General features: G+C 42.8%; 1 protein-coding gene across 8 annotated transcripts in view; it reads right to left on the reverse strand.

Moving 5' to 3' along the window:
- LOC132407418 (multivesicular body subunit 12B-like) overlaps nucleotides 1-11,894 on the reverse strand; it is a 334,665-nt gene extending 322,771 nt beyond the window's left edge. For 2 of the 8 annotated variants that reach the window (XM_059993879.1, XM_059993874.1), the window contains exon 1: nucleotides 11,402-11,638. In XM_059993879.1, the coding sequence (XP_059849862.1) occupies nucleotides 11,402-11,452 (51 nt within the window). In that variant the 5' untranslated portion in view covers nucleotides 11,453-11,638. Of the gene's footprint in view, nucleotides 1-11,401; nucleotides 11,640-11,738 lie in introns of those variants that run through there. The other 6 variants (XM_059993876.1, XM_059993875.1, XM_059993881.1 and 3 more) reach the window with 4 other exon arrangements.
- Nucleotides 11,895-17,569: the final 5,675 nt, after the last annotated feature.

Genomic DNA, 17,569 nt, shown 5'->3' on the forward strand with positions numbered 1-17,569 from the left:
AGAGATTGTATGAACTCTGGAGGGACATTGAGGAGTTTTCACAAGGATGTAGATAGGTTGCACAATGGCCAAGCACACGAGGAAGAACAAATATGACGTCATGCATTTCACTCTGGTCCACAAACAGAAAGGAAGATATATTTTATATGACGAGAATTTGTTAAGTATTGGTGTCTCTGCAGTCAAATCACTGAAGTTACTATGCAGATACAAAGAGTATTTAGGAATGCAAATAGCAAGTTAGCTTTAATTGTGCATAAAGACCTCACACTTCAATTATGTACAGCCCTGATGGGATCGCATCTGCAATTCTGCTTTCAGATTCACCCAGATTGATATTAACACACAAAGCATGGAGGAACTCAACAGATCAAACAGCATCTATGGAGAAAAATGAACGGTCAACATTTCAGGTTGTATTCCTCCAGATTCCAGCATCTACAGTTTCTTTATTTCTGATATGAAAGATTTGGCACAAGGGAAGAGAATAAAGCCTCAGTCTTGACCCCTCAATCTTACAGGAATTATCTGTGATACATCAGAAACATACAAAGCTCTTCAGGGCTTGACAGCGTGGATGCAGGGATGTGTCAAAATAAGGAGTTGGCCATTCGAGGCCAAGATAGAAAGAAATCTCGCCACTTAAATTTCAAATACTGGAGGGCATGTACTTGAGGTGAAGGGGGAGGGGGGTTGAAGGGAACGATATAAAGGGAGAAGTGCAGGGCAAGTTTTATTTTATGCAGGTAGTAGTAGGTGCCTTGAATATGCTGTCAGGTATAGTGTAGAAATGATTATGATGTCCGAATGAAAGGTGTTGGCCTTTATTCCTTTCTCTAGATGTTACCTGACCTGCTGAGTTCCTCCAGTATTTTATGAGGGTTAAGAAGGTATGATAGTGGTGTTTAAAAGAATTCTAGATAGGCACACAGGTGGTGGGCTGGAGATACATCTCTGTCAAAGGAGATGAAAAGCACACTTTTCATCCACTAGCCTGCAGGTCACCATTGGACAAGCTGTAGCACCTGCTTACCCCCGTGATCAGAGACAAGTGAAATCATGGGGAAGGTGCTGGAGCAGCTGGTGCAGATCAAGTCCTGGTTATGCAACTACTGACACCAGGCAGACAATTTCTGAAGAGTATTGATATTGGCTGTGGTCACCAGACTTGTAAACATATTGCACAGAAGGTAATGGTAATCCACTTCTGTAGAAAAATTTGCAAAGAACAATCATGGTCATGAGACCATTATTGCCCATGTTATACAACATGGCACATAATGAAGATTTTGAGACAGACACATGAATAAGAAAGAGGGTTGTGAATCATGTGCAGACAGAAGAGATTTAGTTTAATTTGGTATCATGTATAGCACAGACATTGTGGGCCGAAGGATCTGTTCACACATTGTACTATACTACGCTCAAAATTGAATGTGGAGTCTCAGTGACAGAGTATGTTCATGAGATTAATTCCCAAACTCTATCAAGGGAATTAAGTGCTCACGAAAGTGGAAGTCAAGTAAAAGATCAGCCCTGATTTACTGAAAGACAGGGCAGGCACGAGTGTCAGAATGGTCTACGCCCGCTTCCGTTTCTTATGTTCACACAACATATGTGGACTTTAAAGACAATTCTCAGCTGGAAATGGAAAACATATTTTCTGTGATCCTGCACAAGTCATAATGGCACTGGTGTTTTGGAAAGTTCATTGCAATATACTGGGCTTGAGATGCCAGGCCTATTTATCCCACAAATGATAAATCTAAAAGCAGGATTTTTCACACAGAACTTTAAATTATTCAGTGAAGTGGAAATGAAGAGAAACCTAGAATAATTTAGTACAATTCTCCATACTGGAGGTAGAGTAGAAAAACAGTACACCACCTTTGAATAATGCCTACAAGAAAAAAGCAATGAACTACAACTATTAATAGACTGGAAATGCAGCAAATGTAATAGAAGTATGGTGTATAATTGTCTATTTAAAATTGTCCAAGCAGCCAGTACCATAACCTAATGCTGCAACCACTCAGCAGCCACTTTATTAGGTATACCTGTTCATCTGCTAATTAATACGAATACTAATCAGCCAATCACTTGACAGCAACTCAGTGCATAAAAGCACACAGACATGGTCAAGAGATTCAGTTGTTGTTCAGACCAAACATCAGAATGGGGAAGCAATGTGATCCAAGTTACTTTGACCATGGAATGATTGTGGCTTGCTGATCTCCCGGGATTTTCATGCAGTGTCTAGTATTTACAGAGAATGGTGCGAGAAAACAAAAAATATCCAGTGAGCAGCGGTTCTGTGGGAGAAAATGCATTGTTATTGAGAGAGAGATGGGTGGCGGAGTGGAGATGCGTCTCTATCAAAGGAGGCGCAAGGCACTCCTTTCCTCCACTAAACTGCAGGTCAGCCTTGGTCAAGGTGTGGCACTAGCTCAGCACCACCCCCCACCCCCGATCAGGGTCACCTGAAGCCATGGGAGCAGGTGGTGGATGGTTGTGTGAGCAGCTGGTTCATATCACAAGCCCTGAATATGCGACCACTGATGTCAGGCAGGCAATCTCTGAAGAGAATTGATAATGGGTGGGGTCACCATCTTGTAAAGACACTGCCCAGGAGAAGGCAATGGAATAACACTTCTGCAGAAAACTGCCAAGAACAATCATGGTCATGAAGACCATGATTACTCACGTTATATGATGATGAAGAAGAATGAGAGAGGTCAGACAAGAATGACCAGAGTGGCTCAAGCCAACAGGAAGGTGACAGTAACTCACGCAGCCACACGTTAACACAGTGGCGTACAGTAGAGCATTTCTGAATGCAGAATATGTTGAAGCTTGAAGTGGATAGGCTACAGCAGCAGAAGATCACGAACATACATTCAGCGGCCACTTTATTAAGACAGAAGGTAGCTAATAAAGTGGCTGCTAAATATATACGTCAACAAATAATGTAAAATGATGTAATTTTACTGCAACACCTGCACAAAAGTGTTCCAGAAGCTGCATTCATTTTTAGCAAGGCACTCCATGGCTCTTTATAGGTGTGTCATCAAACAAAAATAGACTCAGAGTCATGTTAGAAATTATTCAAATGGATGACCAAAAGCTTTTTGTAGAGATTTAGCAGTCTTTTGCACGTGCACTTGAAGAGGGATGGGAATGCTGGGGAAAATACAAAGGGGAGATATCAATGGTCCTGTGGTTAAATCCGGAAATGTTCAAGGAGGTTACAATTAAAGGAATGCAGATATCTCATTGAAATGAGTGGGAGATTTCAGAGATCAATTAGGCAAGACCATGGAAAATTTCGAGCTTAATAGTCATAGAGAAGTACAGCACAGAAATAGGCCCTTCAGACCATCTAGTCCATGATGAAATCATTTAAACTGCCTACTCCCATTGTCCTGCACCAGGACAATAACCCTCTTATACGCCTTTCCATCCATGTGCCTATCCTAACTTCTCTTAAATGTTGCAATCGAGCTCACATGCACTACTCATGCTGGCAACTTGTTCCACACCCTCATGACCCTCGAGTGAAGAAGTTTCCCCTCAAGTTCCCCTTAAACTTTACACCTTTCACCTTTAACTTATGACCTCTGGCTGTCGGCCCACCCAACCTCAGTGGAAAAAGCTTGCTTGCATTTACCCCATGTATACCCATACTAATGTTGTATACCTTCATCAGTCAGCAAACAATGTTTAGATCAAGATTTCTGTCATGAAACATGCCGCATTGAAAGCAGCTGCACAAAATGAGATGCATAAAACAGTGCCTTGACATAAACTGTGAACTCCCTCTAATCCAGTCATTTCTAAGGTTCATACCTTCATTAACACAGATTGAATACCAGCAAGAAATATTCAATAAAATCTATTTTGCTTTGAACTGATCACAATGCCAAACTAATACTCAGATGTCATTAGCAAAATGGCACTTTGAGGAAATTAATTTTGAAAATAAAATCTAGTAACATGGGTCAGTGCCACCGAAACAAAATGACTGTGAAACCATTTTGAGAAATAATGGATAAAATTACTTCTAATGTACTCTGACTCAGTAAATCACTCAATTGTAAAAACTAACCACCACACTTACCAGCTTTTCAGAACAATTGGTAGGTTATTAACATGCCACCAGAAACACTGACTTTTATGAAACAAAAGGAGATCCTCCAAAGTAAATTTATTATCAAAATACATATGTCACTATATTCAACCCTGAGATTTGTTTTTATTTATTTATTGAGATATATAGTGGAATAGACCCTTTTGGCCTTTTAAACAGCGGCCCTCCCCCAGCAACCCCAAATTTAACCCTAGCCTAATCACAGGGCTATTTACAATGACCCATTAGCCTACCAACTGATACATCTTGGACTGTTGAGGAAACCCTTGAGGTCATGAAGAGAACATACAAACTCCTTACAGACAGCAGGAATTGAACCTGGGTCAGTGGTACCGTAAAGTGCTGTGCTAACCACTACGGTAGCATGCCGCTTGCAATCAGCCACAGTAAATCCAAGAAACATGACTGATTCTAAGAAAGACCACACCCAACAAGACAGACAAGCAACCAGCGTGCAAAAGGCAATAAACTGTGTAAGTACAAAAAAAATAAGCAATAAATATCGAGAACATGAGATGAAGAGTCTTTGGAAGAGAGTTCAGTGAAGGGGTGAGTGAAGTTAACCCCTTTGGTTCAAGGGCCTGATGGTTGAGAGATAATAACTGTTCCTGAAGCTGGTGGCGTGGGACCTGATGGCAACAGTAAAATGAGAGCATGGCCTGGGAGACAGGGGTCCTTGATGATGGATGCTGCTTTCCTGTGAAACAGCTCAGTGTAGATGTGCTCAATGGTGGGGAGGGCTTTACCATTGATGGACTGAGCCGTATCCACGACTTTTTGTAGGAATTTCTGTTCAAGGGCATTGCTGTTTCCACTTCAGGAGGCGATACAACGAGGCCACTGTACATCTGCTAGTTAATGACAAGGGGGCTTATAAACCATAGCCTAGTAAATAATTGCTCATTCAGGCACATTTTGAATACATTCAGGATTTCTATTTTTTAGGCAGCATATTCAGATTCATTTACTGTCATATCCAGCAGGGCGCAATGAAATCCCTTGCCCACACAATAAACAGTATGCATATCAATACAGTGATGAGCATGAAAACAACAGAACAGTACAAAAGTTGTGGTCCAAACCCTGACACTCTTGGCAGGAGAATAACTTTAACTTTGCTCTAATCCTTCAACCAATCACCCTAAATTCATCTTCACTAGTTACTGATCCTTTTGCCGAAAAAAATTGATCTCTTCTGGTTACTCTGTGAAAGGCTCTTAATATTATGCAAGTCAATTAAAACCCCTTAGTTTCTCCAAAGAAAACAATCCCAGGTGAGCTGGACCAAATGATCTAATTCTGCTCCTATGACTATGGCCTTATGTCCAACTAAAGTTTCCGAATGCTGATAATATCCTCCCAACTCAGGAGTAAGGTGGAATAGTCCCTATATGAATGGATGAGTGCAGCTCCAATAACACTCAACCAGCATAATGAACACAAGAGATTGCAGGTGCTGAAATCTCCAGCAACACAAAAAAAATGCCGGAGGAACTTAACAGGAAATGTTTCGGGTCAAGACTGAAAGTCCAGATGAAAGGTCTTGACCCAAAGTGTTGACAATCCATCTATGCTTGACCCACTGAGTTCCTCCAGTGTTCAATCAGTTTAGTATCTTCCAGCTCACCAGAGCTCCTTGACCTGGAAGAATCCAGTCCACCACCCCTAAGACTACAGTACAGCCACCACCAATGCAGCATGTACGCAATGTGTACCACCTGTAATTGTTCTTGAAGGCTGGCCCAATGATAAAAACTAGGGCAGCAGGCACATAGGAAGGCCGCCAACCAGAGGTTCCCACTAAGTGTTGCATGATCCTTCATCACTTGGTCTGTCTTGCAACTCCATCCCCAACAGAAGCTCCTCCACAGGAAGCAGTTCAGCGAAAGCAACAACTTGCCATCACCTTTCCAAGGGCACTTCACTTCCACATACCTACAATCCAATTAATAATAAAAATCTCCTCCACAATCTCCCCTGCATTATCACATTATGCATTATCTTGTGCAATGCACCCGATCTTCTCTTTGGATAATCCCTCTGCTTTGAAGATGATTTGAATGGCTGCAGTTCTGTGGGTTCTACAGTGACTGATGTGGGTGCACAGACTCGACAACAGCTGAGGGGATGGGCAGTTTGGGAGGCAGTGCACTGGTTCCATCACTAATGCTGGATTTTGTGTGTGCTCCCAACTAACAGACAGGATTACATAGAACATAGTACAGTATAGTTAAGGCCCCTCAGCTCACAGCTATGCCAACTCTTTAACCTACTCCAAGATCATTCTAACCTTTCCCTCCCACATAGCACTCTACTTTCAAGATTCAAGATAGTTTAATTTCATTTTCAGATACACAAGTATAAAGAAGAACAAATAATTATTATTCCAGATCCGGTGCAGCACAAAAACAAACCACAATGAGATAACGTATATACATAGACTGATTGTATGTCCATAAAGTGACACTAGACACAGGGCACGATGTACTGATAGGAAATGATAAAACAGCGGCAGTTGGGATAGGTTGGTGGGTGGAGGCGTTAATCAGCTTTACAGCTTGGAGAAAGTAACTGCTTTTGAGTCTGGCTGTCCTGACGTGGATGCTACTTAGCCTCCTCCCTGATAGGAATGGGACAAACAGTCCATGACCAGGGTGAGTGGGATCCTTCATTATCTTTCTTTCTTAGATTTCTATTGTTCTTAATCCAAACCAAATGTTCCTTCCCTGCTCTGACCAACCACAAACTAGAGGTTTCCATGTGTCACTGCACATTTTCTAAGGAGGCTTTGAGAACATTCTCAAATAGTTTCTTCAATCCACGTGGCAACCTCTAACCCCACCAACAAAGCTCAGTGTAGAGCATCCATTTTGAAAACTGGCTTTGAGCAGGATAACCAAGTACTGGAAGATGCTTAGTGCCCATTAATGTGAACTGGGTGTAAAAAGGACTTCATACTAGGAGTGCTGATCTGGAAGAGAAGCCAACGTTGCTCATCAAACTAATAGATTTCATAATTTAATGGAGACATTTTATGGTGGCCTCTCTCCAGTAGGCAAGAGAGAAGAGACAACTCATGAATCAGAATCAGGTTTAATATCACTGGCATATGTCGTGAAATTTGTTGTTTGTGTATAAAATTAAATTTAGTGCATAAAGAGAGCTAAACAAAAGGCAAAATAATGTTACAAACACAAGAAATTCTGAGATGCTGGAAATCCAAAGCAACACACACAAAATGCAGGAGGAACTGGCAGGTCAGGCAGCATCTATGGAAAAGAGATGTTTCAAGCAGAGACCCTTCTTCATGATTGACAAGGAAGGGGGAAGATGCCTGAATAACAAAGAGGGAGGAGGGGAAAGAGGCTAGCTGGAAGGTGATAGGCGAGGCCAGGTAGGTGAAAAAGGTAAAATGCTGGAGAGTGGACAATAGAAGGAAGGGAAGGAGGGGGTACTCAGGGAGCAGTAATAGGAAGGTGAGAAGAAGTGAAAGGCCAGAATAGGAAATAGAGGAATTGGGGGGTGGGGAAGGAGACATTCGCTCTCCAGAAGGAGAAATCAATATGCATGTCATCAGGTTGAAGTTACCCAGACAGAATATAAAGTTTTGCTCTTCCACCCCAAGAGTGGCCTCATCTTGGTACAAGAGGAGGCCATGGATCGACATGTCAGAAGAAGAATGGGAATCAAAATTTAAAAGTGTTTGGCCACCGCTTGCGGCGGATGGTGCCGATGTGCTTGACAAAGCAGTCCCCCAATGAAGCCAACTGTCCTTACAGAAACGTGATGGCGGAGGAGAACAAGCTGGTTCTGAAGCATTGAGTCGTCAGGCTCCTGCATCTCCTCCTTGATGGAGATACTTATTGATGGATGCCATCTTTTTGAGGCATCGCCTTTTGAAGATGCCCTTGATGGCAGGGAGGCTAGTGCTCATGATATAGTTGGAGGAGTTTATGACTTTCTGATCCCATGCAGTGGCGAGACGGCGATGCAACCAATTCGAATGCTCTCCACAGTACATCCGTAGCAATTTCCAATTTCACCTAGCAATGTGGTTGGGCCTTAACTGTTCTCTAAAATGGCTTTTGGCAGATGGAGTGGAAGCATTTCACTGTATGTTTCGATGTACATTTGACAAATGAAGCTAATCTATTCCGTGCCCAAGTTCATGCTTTAAGAATAGTGATTGATGAAAGACAAAAAAAAGCCAAAGCTCACTGAACATCTTCCAGCAAAAGTCAGAGATGTTTAGAAGTAAAATGAAGAGAGAAAAGGAAGTTACTCTGGTCCCCATCATTGCATTTTACTATATTAGCTTTTATTAACTAATGAATTGAACATGTACCCTGTCCCAAAAGATTTTGAATCAAAATCCTAACCAAAGCAAATCATATAGCACAGAAGAGGCCCTTCAACCCACCACACCCATTCCATCTATCAAGAACTCATCTATTGTCATCATGTCTTGTGTCAAATAATGCGGGCAATCTTAGTCTTTTGACCATGATAGTTCTTGGGAAATTTTTCTACAGAAGTGGTTTGCCATTGCCTTCTTCTGAGCAGTGTCTTTACAAGACAGGTGACCACAGCCATTACCCATACCTTCCTATCAGATTCCTTCTTCTCCAGCCCTTTACTTTTCCTACCCACCCAAATTCACCAATCACCTTCCAACTAGACTCCTTCTTCTCCACCCTCCTTGTTATTCTGACCTCTTTCTCCTTCCTTTCGAGTCCTGAAGTATCTCGGCCCAAAACATCGACCGTTTGTTCATTTCCATGGATGCTGCCTGACCTGCTGAGTTCCTCCAGCATTTTGTCTGTTACTCTTCAGAGATTGTCTGCCTGGTGTCACTGGTCGTGTAACCAGGACTTGTGATATTTCCAGCTGCTCATAGACCTGCTCCCATAGCCTCATGTGACCCTGATCGGGGAGCTAAGCAGGTGCCAAGGGTGACCTGCAGGCTAGTGGAGGGAAGGAGCACCTTACACCTCCTTTGGGAGGGATGTATCTCCATCCCACCACTCCTCTATATTTATCCCAAAACTTTATACACACCTTTCTGTAACTTAATAATTCAAGTGCTCATCTTTCTTTAAAATGTTGCAGGAGCCTCTGCCTCTACCACTGAGGACCACAGAAGATTTCAAATGTGAAATGCTTCCAGGCAAAACATAAAAGGAGAATGACACGCACACAATGCTGGAGGAACTGAGCAGGCCAGACGGCATCTATAGAGAGGAATAAACAGTCAACATTCCGGCCAAAATCCTTCACATGAATGGAAAGAAAAGGGCATAAGAAGCCAGAATAAGAAAATGGGGTTGTTTAAAAGGAGAATACTGCAAATTTTGAGAATTTGTATAAAGGAACTGTAATCAGTTGGTCAAAAAGCACCTATGGAAAGAAAAACGATTTATTTTTAATTTTATTTAGAGATACAACACAGTAACAGGTCCTTCCGGCCCAACAAGTCCATGACACCCATGTGACCAATTAACCTACTAACCTGTACATCTCTGGAATGTGGGAGGAAACCAGAGCACCCACTGAGTCATGGGGGAGGATGTACTAACTCCTTACAGACAGTGGCAGGAATGGAAGCAACACACACACACACACACACACACAATGCTAGAGGAACTCAGCAGGTCAGTCAGCATCCCTGGAAAGGCGTAAACTGTTGACATTTCAGGCCAAGACCCTTCTTCAGTCAAATTAACAGTCTACCAAGGAGTGATTAAAATATCTCACTTGCAGTATTTCCTGAATTTTGAATTTTTATTACTGAACACCAAAAACATCGCATGATATCAAACTAGTTGCCATGGCAGCGACACTATTACAGCCCAGGGTATTCCAGAGTTCAATTCCAGCACCGTTCTGTAAGGTTTCTGTATGTCCTCCCCATGGGTTTTCCCCAAGGTGCTCCCATTTCCTCCCACAGTCCAAAGATGTAACCTGTCATTGTAAATTGTCCCATGATTAGGTTAGGGTTAATCGGGGTTGCGGGGATGCTGGGCAACATGGCTCAAGGGGCCAGAAGGGCCTATTCTGCATTGATTCGCTAAATAAATAAACAAATAAAGGTGAAAATTATCAAGTATTTTCCAATGGTGACCATACACTCCAAAGCAAACAGTCAGATTCTATATACACAAGATATTATCATGATCAGTCAATATTTAACCACAAGGTATCTGTGTAAGCAAAATCAAGTTAATTATAAACCAAAAACTAGCAAATTTGTACAAAGATGAAAGAATTGCATGATTCTATCACAAAAACTATACTACAGCCTGCAAAAAATAACAAATTCACAAAATACTGAATACCCAACATTTTCCCCAAAACAAATTAAGCTTTTTTTTCCACTCCAGGGAGAAAACCTTAAAAGTGTTCCGCGTAATGTTTAAGTTAACTTCTAAATCCGAGCGATTTCAGCTGCGCTAAACCAGTCAGCATTGTTCTCCTGGGTCCAAAGTAGGTCAATTGGATATTTGATAGGTGTATAAGATCATGACAGGCTTATACTGGGTATGCAGAAATGCTCTTCCCATTAGCAGATCACCCAAATACCAGGGGCACAGATTAAAAGAGATTAGCAGAGGACACAGATGTATTCCTGGGAAAACTTTTTACCCAACCAGCAGCCGCTCACTGTCATTGAATTGTCAAAACAAGGATCAATCTAGATTTCCAAGAGAATTGGATAGGTATTAGAGGGAATATAGTTTGCAAACCTAAGAGGATAGGATGAGAGAAAGGGAATGGATGGGTTTGCTGTACAGGAGAGCAGGCATGGACTTCAGTGCCATTTCAATTCTATTTCAATAATAATCATTCTCCCCTTCCACTACATGAAGCCAAAAAGCACAGTGCAAAATCTCAATTGGGGATCTATTTCCAACGGATCTGAGCTTTCAGTGAAACAAAAATTACTGTATTTAGCTAGAATAAAACTGCATATCTGGGTCTGGTCAGGTTGTCAACGTAATAGACACAATATAGTGTGATGGCAGTACATTAAATGCTTCTTATTTTAAGTGGGAGACACAATGGTAGAAGGATTAAATACAGTGCCAGGACTGGGTGAAACTGAACCTACCTGATACCCAAAGGCCGGGCATTAATCTGCATCACACACACAGAGATAATATATAATTTATGAACCTCTTCACCATTAGCCTAGGGAAGGTTTTATTTTCCTCCCCACGTTTAAGATCTACTAACAACAATAATTACAGACTTAACTGTTAGCTGCGGCAGCTCGTCCCTCCGTCTGACGCAGAAACAGCTTTTCATGGCCACCCGCCGCCCGACTTTATTGCAATTTGCCGAAACAAAGCGAGGGGGTGAGGAGGAGGGGGTGGTGGTTTAAAGAGAAATCAGAGGCCGGGGCCTGCCGCCGCGGCCCGAGCCTCGGGCTGGCGTGGAGCCGTGCGCCGGGGCTCAGCCAAGGGAGCGAGGGGTGGGGAGGGGAGCGCGGGCGGCGGGGCGGGGCACGGCGCGGCGGCGGAGAGAGGAGGAGCGTGACATCGACCCGGCGGAGGGAGAGCGCGGGGAGGGTAGGGGGTGATTCTCAACTCACTCTGTCAAACTCCTCGGTCACTCTCCAGCCCCGCGTCCTCTGACTTAAAGGAGCCTCCTCCCTCCTTATCCCCGAGCCTGCCCCACCTCCTACCGCCTGCACAGCAAGAGCCCACGGGCCAGTCCCTCCCAACTTTCCTCAAGTGGTTGGGATTCAAGTTGTTCCCACCCCCGCGTTCAAGGAAACTCCAGCCTGTTAATAGGGCTGGGGGTAAAATAATAAAGAACTCCTGGTACCCATCACCAAGTCCAGGGGGTGCCTCAAGGGTCAATGGAGCCAACTTTCCACCAGGATATTTATAAATTCCTGATTATCTCTTGAGTAGATGCCAAAGGTACCCAGCACACTCTCTGCCATGTCAAGGTAGCACCAAGTAGTCGGTGGTGATTGGATTGGGATCAGATTTATTACCATTGAAACATGGTGTGAAATTAGTCATTTTGCAGCAGCAGTGCAAAAATAAATACACACTGAAGACAAATAACGAGATAGTACTCATGTGTTCATGGACCATTCAGAAATCTGATGGTGGAGGGGAAGAAGCAGTTCTTGAAACATTGAGTGTGGGCCCTCAGGCTCCTAAACCATCTCCCTGATGGTAGTCGTGAGAAGGGGGCATGAACAAAGTGGTGAGATCCATGTATCCACTGAGACATAAAATACCTATCACCACATGAGGTAGACACAGAAGACATCTCTGGGCCTCAAAGATGGGGTTTTGAAGAATGAGCAGGGAATTTCACTGAAATCTACTGAATACTGAAAGGCCTGGTATAGAATGGACATGCAGAGAAGGGGAATGTAGGATCTAAGGGGAAAACCTCAGAATAAAGAGGCGACCCTTTCAGACTGAGATGAGGAAGATTTTCTTCAGCCTGGGTGTGATGAATCTATGGAATTCATTGCCACAAAGGGCATAGTTGCTGGATGTATTGAAGCAGAGACTAATAGCTTCTTGAATGATAAGGAGGTTAAAGATGACAGGGAGAAGGCAGAAGAATGGGGTTTAAAAAATCAGCCATCATTGAATGGCAGAGCAGGCTCAATGGACCAAATGGCCTAATTCTGCTTTTGTATCTGATGGTCTTATGAATTCCAGAAATGCCAGCACAGTTTCAAAAAGTACCAAAATCAGGAGGGTGGGACATTAAAACATCTGCTTGGAATTGGAATTGGTTTATTATTGTTGGATGTACTGAGATACAATGAAAATCTTGTCTTTCATACAGTTTATACAGATCAGATTATACAGTGCTTTGTTGTTGTACAAGGTAAAATAGTAACAGAATACAGGAAAAATTGCAGCATTTACAGATAAGGTGTAGTGCAGGTAAACAATGAGGTATAAGAGCATAATGAGGTAGATTGTGAGGTCAAGAATCCATCTTATTGTACCAGGAAAATATTCAATAGCCTTGTAACAGCAAGGTAAAGGCTGTCCTTGAGCATGGTGGCACGTACTTTCAAGCTTCTGCCCGATGGTAGATGGGAGAAGATAAAATGTCTGGGGTATGTGGGGTCTCTGGTTATGCGGGCTGTTTTCCTGAGGCAGGGAGAAGTCCCTGGAGGAGAGGTTGGTTTCCGTGATGTACTGAGCTTTGTTCTCTTAGATGGACTCAAAATGTTCTGGTTGTCCAAGAACAGTGTCATTAATCAGAGTTGCCATCTTCTAAAGATGTTAAAGCCCTTCTATTCTCTCAGGTAGATACAAAAGCATTGGAATTCTGCAATGTCAGTGTTGTCAATTCAAATCAAGTTCATTGTTATTTAACTATATACGTGTATACCGTCAAATGAAACAAATCTTCTCCAGACCAGGGTGTAAAGCATGGTAGTACACATAACACACATACAACACACAATATCTAAGGAAAGTAAGAATTAAATCTATTAATAAATAAAGCATCAATAAACAAAGTAAAGTGCATAAATTAAATATTGTAGGGTTCAGGACGAATTAACCAGTGACACTTCGAAGGTGTTGTGGCAGGGAGTTCACAAGCCTAATGGCCTGAGGGGAAGAAGCTGTTTCCCATCCTGACCGCTCTGCTCTAGTCTTTATGCATCAGAGTATCCTGCCTGACAGTAGAAAGACAAAGGGGATGCTTGATGGATGGGTGGGATCCTTAATGATACTAAGGGCCCTGCGTATGCAGCGCTCCTGATAAATGTCCTTGATGGATAGTAGGGAGACCTCTATGATCCTCTAGACCATTCTCACAGTCCTTTGTGGGGTCTTCTGGTCCGGTGTTCTGCTGCTCCCATACCAGATGGAGATACAGCTTGTCAGGATGCTCTCGATGGTGCTTCTGCAAAATTCATTTAAAATGGAGGGTGGGCGTGTTTGCCTCAGTCTCCTCAGGAAGTGGAGGTACTGCTGTGCCTTCTTATTCAGGGAGGTTGTCTTTTGGATGAGATATCAAAACCCCTGTCCACTCTATCACAAAGATACCAAATACCAGCACATTTTCAAACAGGACCATGTAATCATCTGGGTAGCCATATGTATGGCACAATACAGACAGACAGACATACTTTATTGATCCTGAGGGAAATTGGGTTTTGTTACAGTTGCACCAACCAAGAATAGTGTAGAAATATAGCAATATAGAACCACAAATAATTAAATAATAAGTAAATTATTCCAAGTGAAAATAATTCCAGGACCAGCCTACTGGCTCAGGGTATCTGACACTCCAAGGGAGGAGTTGTAAAGTTTAAAACACCTGTTTGGAATTGGAATTGGTTTCTTATTGTCACATATACAGTGAAAACCTTGTTTTATCAAATCATTACCCAGTGAATTGAGATAGTACAAGGTAAACCGGTACCAGGAGAGTGCAATGTAGTTAACGGTCCCTTCTTTGTATGTTAAAACTACCATTTTCCCCCTCGACTAAACAGCATATCACATATTCCAAGAGTAGTTCTTAAAGGCAACCATGCTGTTAGATGTTCTGATAGATAGATTAAAACTAACACCTGTGTCTGCTCTCTTATCAAGACACAAAAAGTCTTATCGCCTCCAAGGTGTTGTGTTGTCGTAGGTGTTGTTTTACAGCTAAGACATTAAGCCAAATCCTATTTTTATTTCCCCAAGTACATTCTCCGCAACAGTGGACAGCTATAGAGCTGCTGCCCTCACAGTTTCGGAGACATTGATTCAATCCTGACTTTGACTGCTGTCTGTGCAGTGTTAGCATGTCCTCCCTATGACTGCGTGGGTCTCCTCCAGGAGCTATATAAGACCCTGGTCAGACGCCACTTGGAGTACTGTGCTAAGTTTTGGTCGCCTCACTGCAGGAAGGATGTGGAAACCGTAGAAAGGGTGCAGAGGAGACTTACAAAGATGTTGCCTGGATTGGGGAGCATGTCTTATGAGAATAGGTTGAGTGAACTCGGCCTTTTTTCCTTGGAGCGACGGAGGATGAGAGGTGACGTGATAGAGGTGTATAAGATGATGAGGGACATTGATCGTGTGGATAGTCAGAGGCTTTTTCCCAGGGTGGAAATGGCTAACATGAAAGGGCACAGGTTTAAGGTGCTTGGAAGTAGGTACAGAGGAGATGTCAGGGGTAAGTTTTTTACACAGAGAGTGGTGAGTGTGTGGAATGGGCTGCTGGTGACGGTGGTGGAGGCGGATACGATAGGGTCTTTTAAGAGACTCCTGGACAGGTATATGGAGCTCAGAAAAATAGCGGGCTATGGGTAACCCTAGGTAATTTCTCAGGTAAGGACATGTTCAGCACGGCTTTGTGGGCAGAGGGGCCTGTATTGTGCTGTAGGTTTTCTGTGTTTCTATGAGTTCTAGTTTCCTCTCGTATCTCAAAGACATGCAGGTTGATAGGTTAACTTGTGGCATCTGTTAGTCTCACGAGACCTTGGATCTGCGCCTGGAATAGTTTCCAGGGTGCAGGCCTGGGCAAGGTTGTATGGAAGACCAGCAGTTGCCCATGCAGCAAGTCTCCCCTCTCCATGCCACCGATGTTGTCCAAGGGAAGGGCAAGGGCCGATACAGCTCGGCACCAGTGTCATTGCAGGAGTTGTCAGAACGAGGTTGAAGGCAACGTCAGACTGCGTTAGGGACTCCAGCTCTGGATTTGTCCTCAGGGTTTACTCCCGAAGCCTTTCCCATGAGTGGATATGGCTGCAAGGCAGCGGAGATTTGAAGTCAGAGTGTTCCCTCTCTTAGATGGACTGCCTTCCCAGGCTGACAAGCTCCATGTACCCGAAATAGGTTAACTTGCTCTCAGGGATCCTGTTATAACATGAACAAAGTCACCAGAGAGACACTAAAGCTAGTTGATATTGAAGTGTTTTATTCCACAAAAACGATCAACAAAAATTAAGTCACTCTTGGAGGAAGAGGCCTCCTAACTCAATATTACATAGCATTTTGATATGCTAAAGATCAAAGGGAACAGCAGGACAATTCTATAGTTACAGCGTATCGACAATGCTTCCTTTGAATTACATATAGTTTTCACACACCTCTTCACACCCACACTCCAGACACCCAAAATGAATGTTAATCAGCATTGTCTGGTTTGCAATCAACTCCAGTCCACAGCACCAGGAAAACTATTATTCAGGGCTGCATTTAAATTCAATCTACAATTCATGCTCCTGTCTGAAGATTGGTTGTTGGTGAAATCAATATTTGCTACATACTCTAACTCCAGAATATGCCCTAACAGTCCAATATGGGTGGAACTGGTGGGAATGTGGGGAGAAGAAAAATGGAAGTAGTATAAGATTTATTGTAAATGGGGCATTGATGGCTAACATTGACTTGGTGGGCTGAAGGGCCTGATTCTATGCTGCATCACTCAATAACTTTAAACCTGGCATCATTTAGAAGGAAAGCACAGAAATTCTCCCCAATGCTCTTACAAATATTCACCCCTCAATCATTGTGACTGAAATCTGGGTATCTAGTTATTAATCATCTTTCTGTTTGTGGACACTTTTGTACAATTTAACTGCAGCATTTCCTGTATTCAATTGTGGTCCGTACTTGAAAGTATTTCATTGACCACAAAGCCCTTTTGTTTTTACAAAAGGAATGCAAAATGTATTTTCCTTTAAGGCATTCAGATCAGTAATGCATTACCCTTTTATTTCTGAGAGAACATTAAAACCAATGTTTGATGTAGGACTGGTTACTGATGATTGCAAAGTTTTTGTATCTCCTTAAATAATGAAGCAGTCTGTCCCCTTGGTGCATTGTTCAGTGGCATAAGCATCAACTTACTTTCAGATAACATCTATGCCGACAAGAAAGAGCTTTATCACCCTCCCTTGATAATCAACATCATTGCTGAATCCCACACCTCAAATCCTCATTGATCAAAGTGTTGTAGACTCAGGCTGCTCCATCATGGGCACTAGCCTCTCACCATCGAGGAAATCTTCAAAAGAGAGTGCCTTAAGAAGGGGGCATCCTTCATTAAGAAGCCTCGCCATCTAGGACATGGCCTCTTCTCATTACCACCATCAGGGAGGAGGTATAGGAGTCTGAAGACCCACAAGTTAACATCTTAGGAGGAGCCTCCTCCTCTCTGCCATCAGGTTACTGAATGGTCTATGAGCCCATGAGCACTACCTGGCTATTCCTCTGTTGGACTATTATCTTTTTATTGTAACATGTTATTTGTTCTCCTTGCACTGTACCACCATCACAAAACGTCAAATTTCAAGACTGGTATCAGTGACAATAGATGTGATTCTGATCAAAACTTTAACTGGACCTTCGATATCTTGTACAACAACCACAAAAGCATGCCAGAGGCTCAGCATTACTCAGTTCTGGATTCTGCAAGATGTAGTCA

This window comes from Hypanus sabinus, chromosome 18 (assembly GCF_030144855.1).
Source record: "Hypanus sabinus isolate sHypSab1 chromosome 18, sHypSab1.hap1, whole genome shotgun sequence".
Lineage (NCBI taxonomy): Eukaryota > Metazoa > Chordata > Chondrichthyes > Myliobatiformes > Dasyatidae > Hypanus > Hypanus sabinus.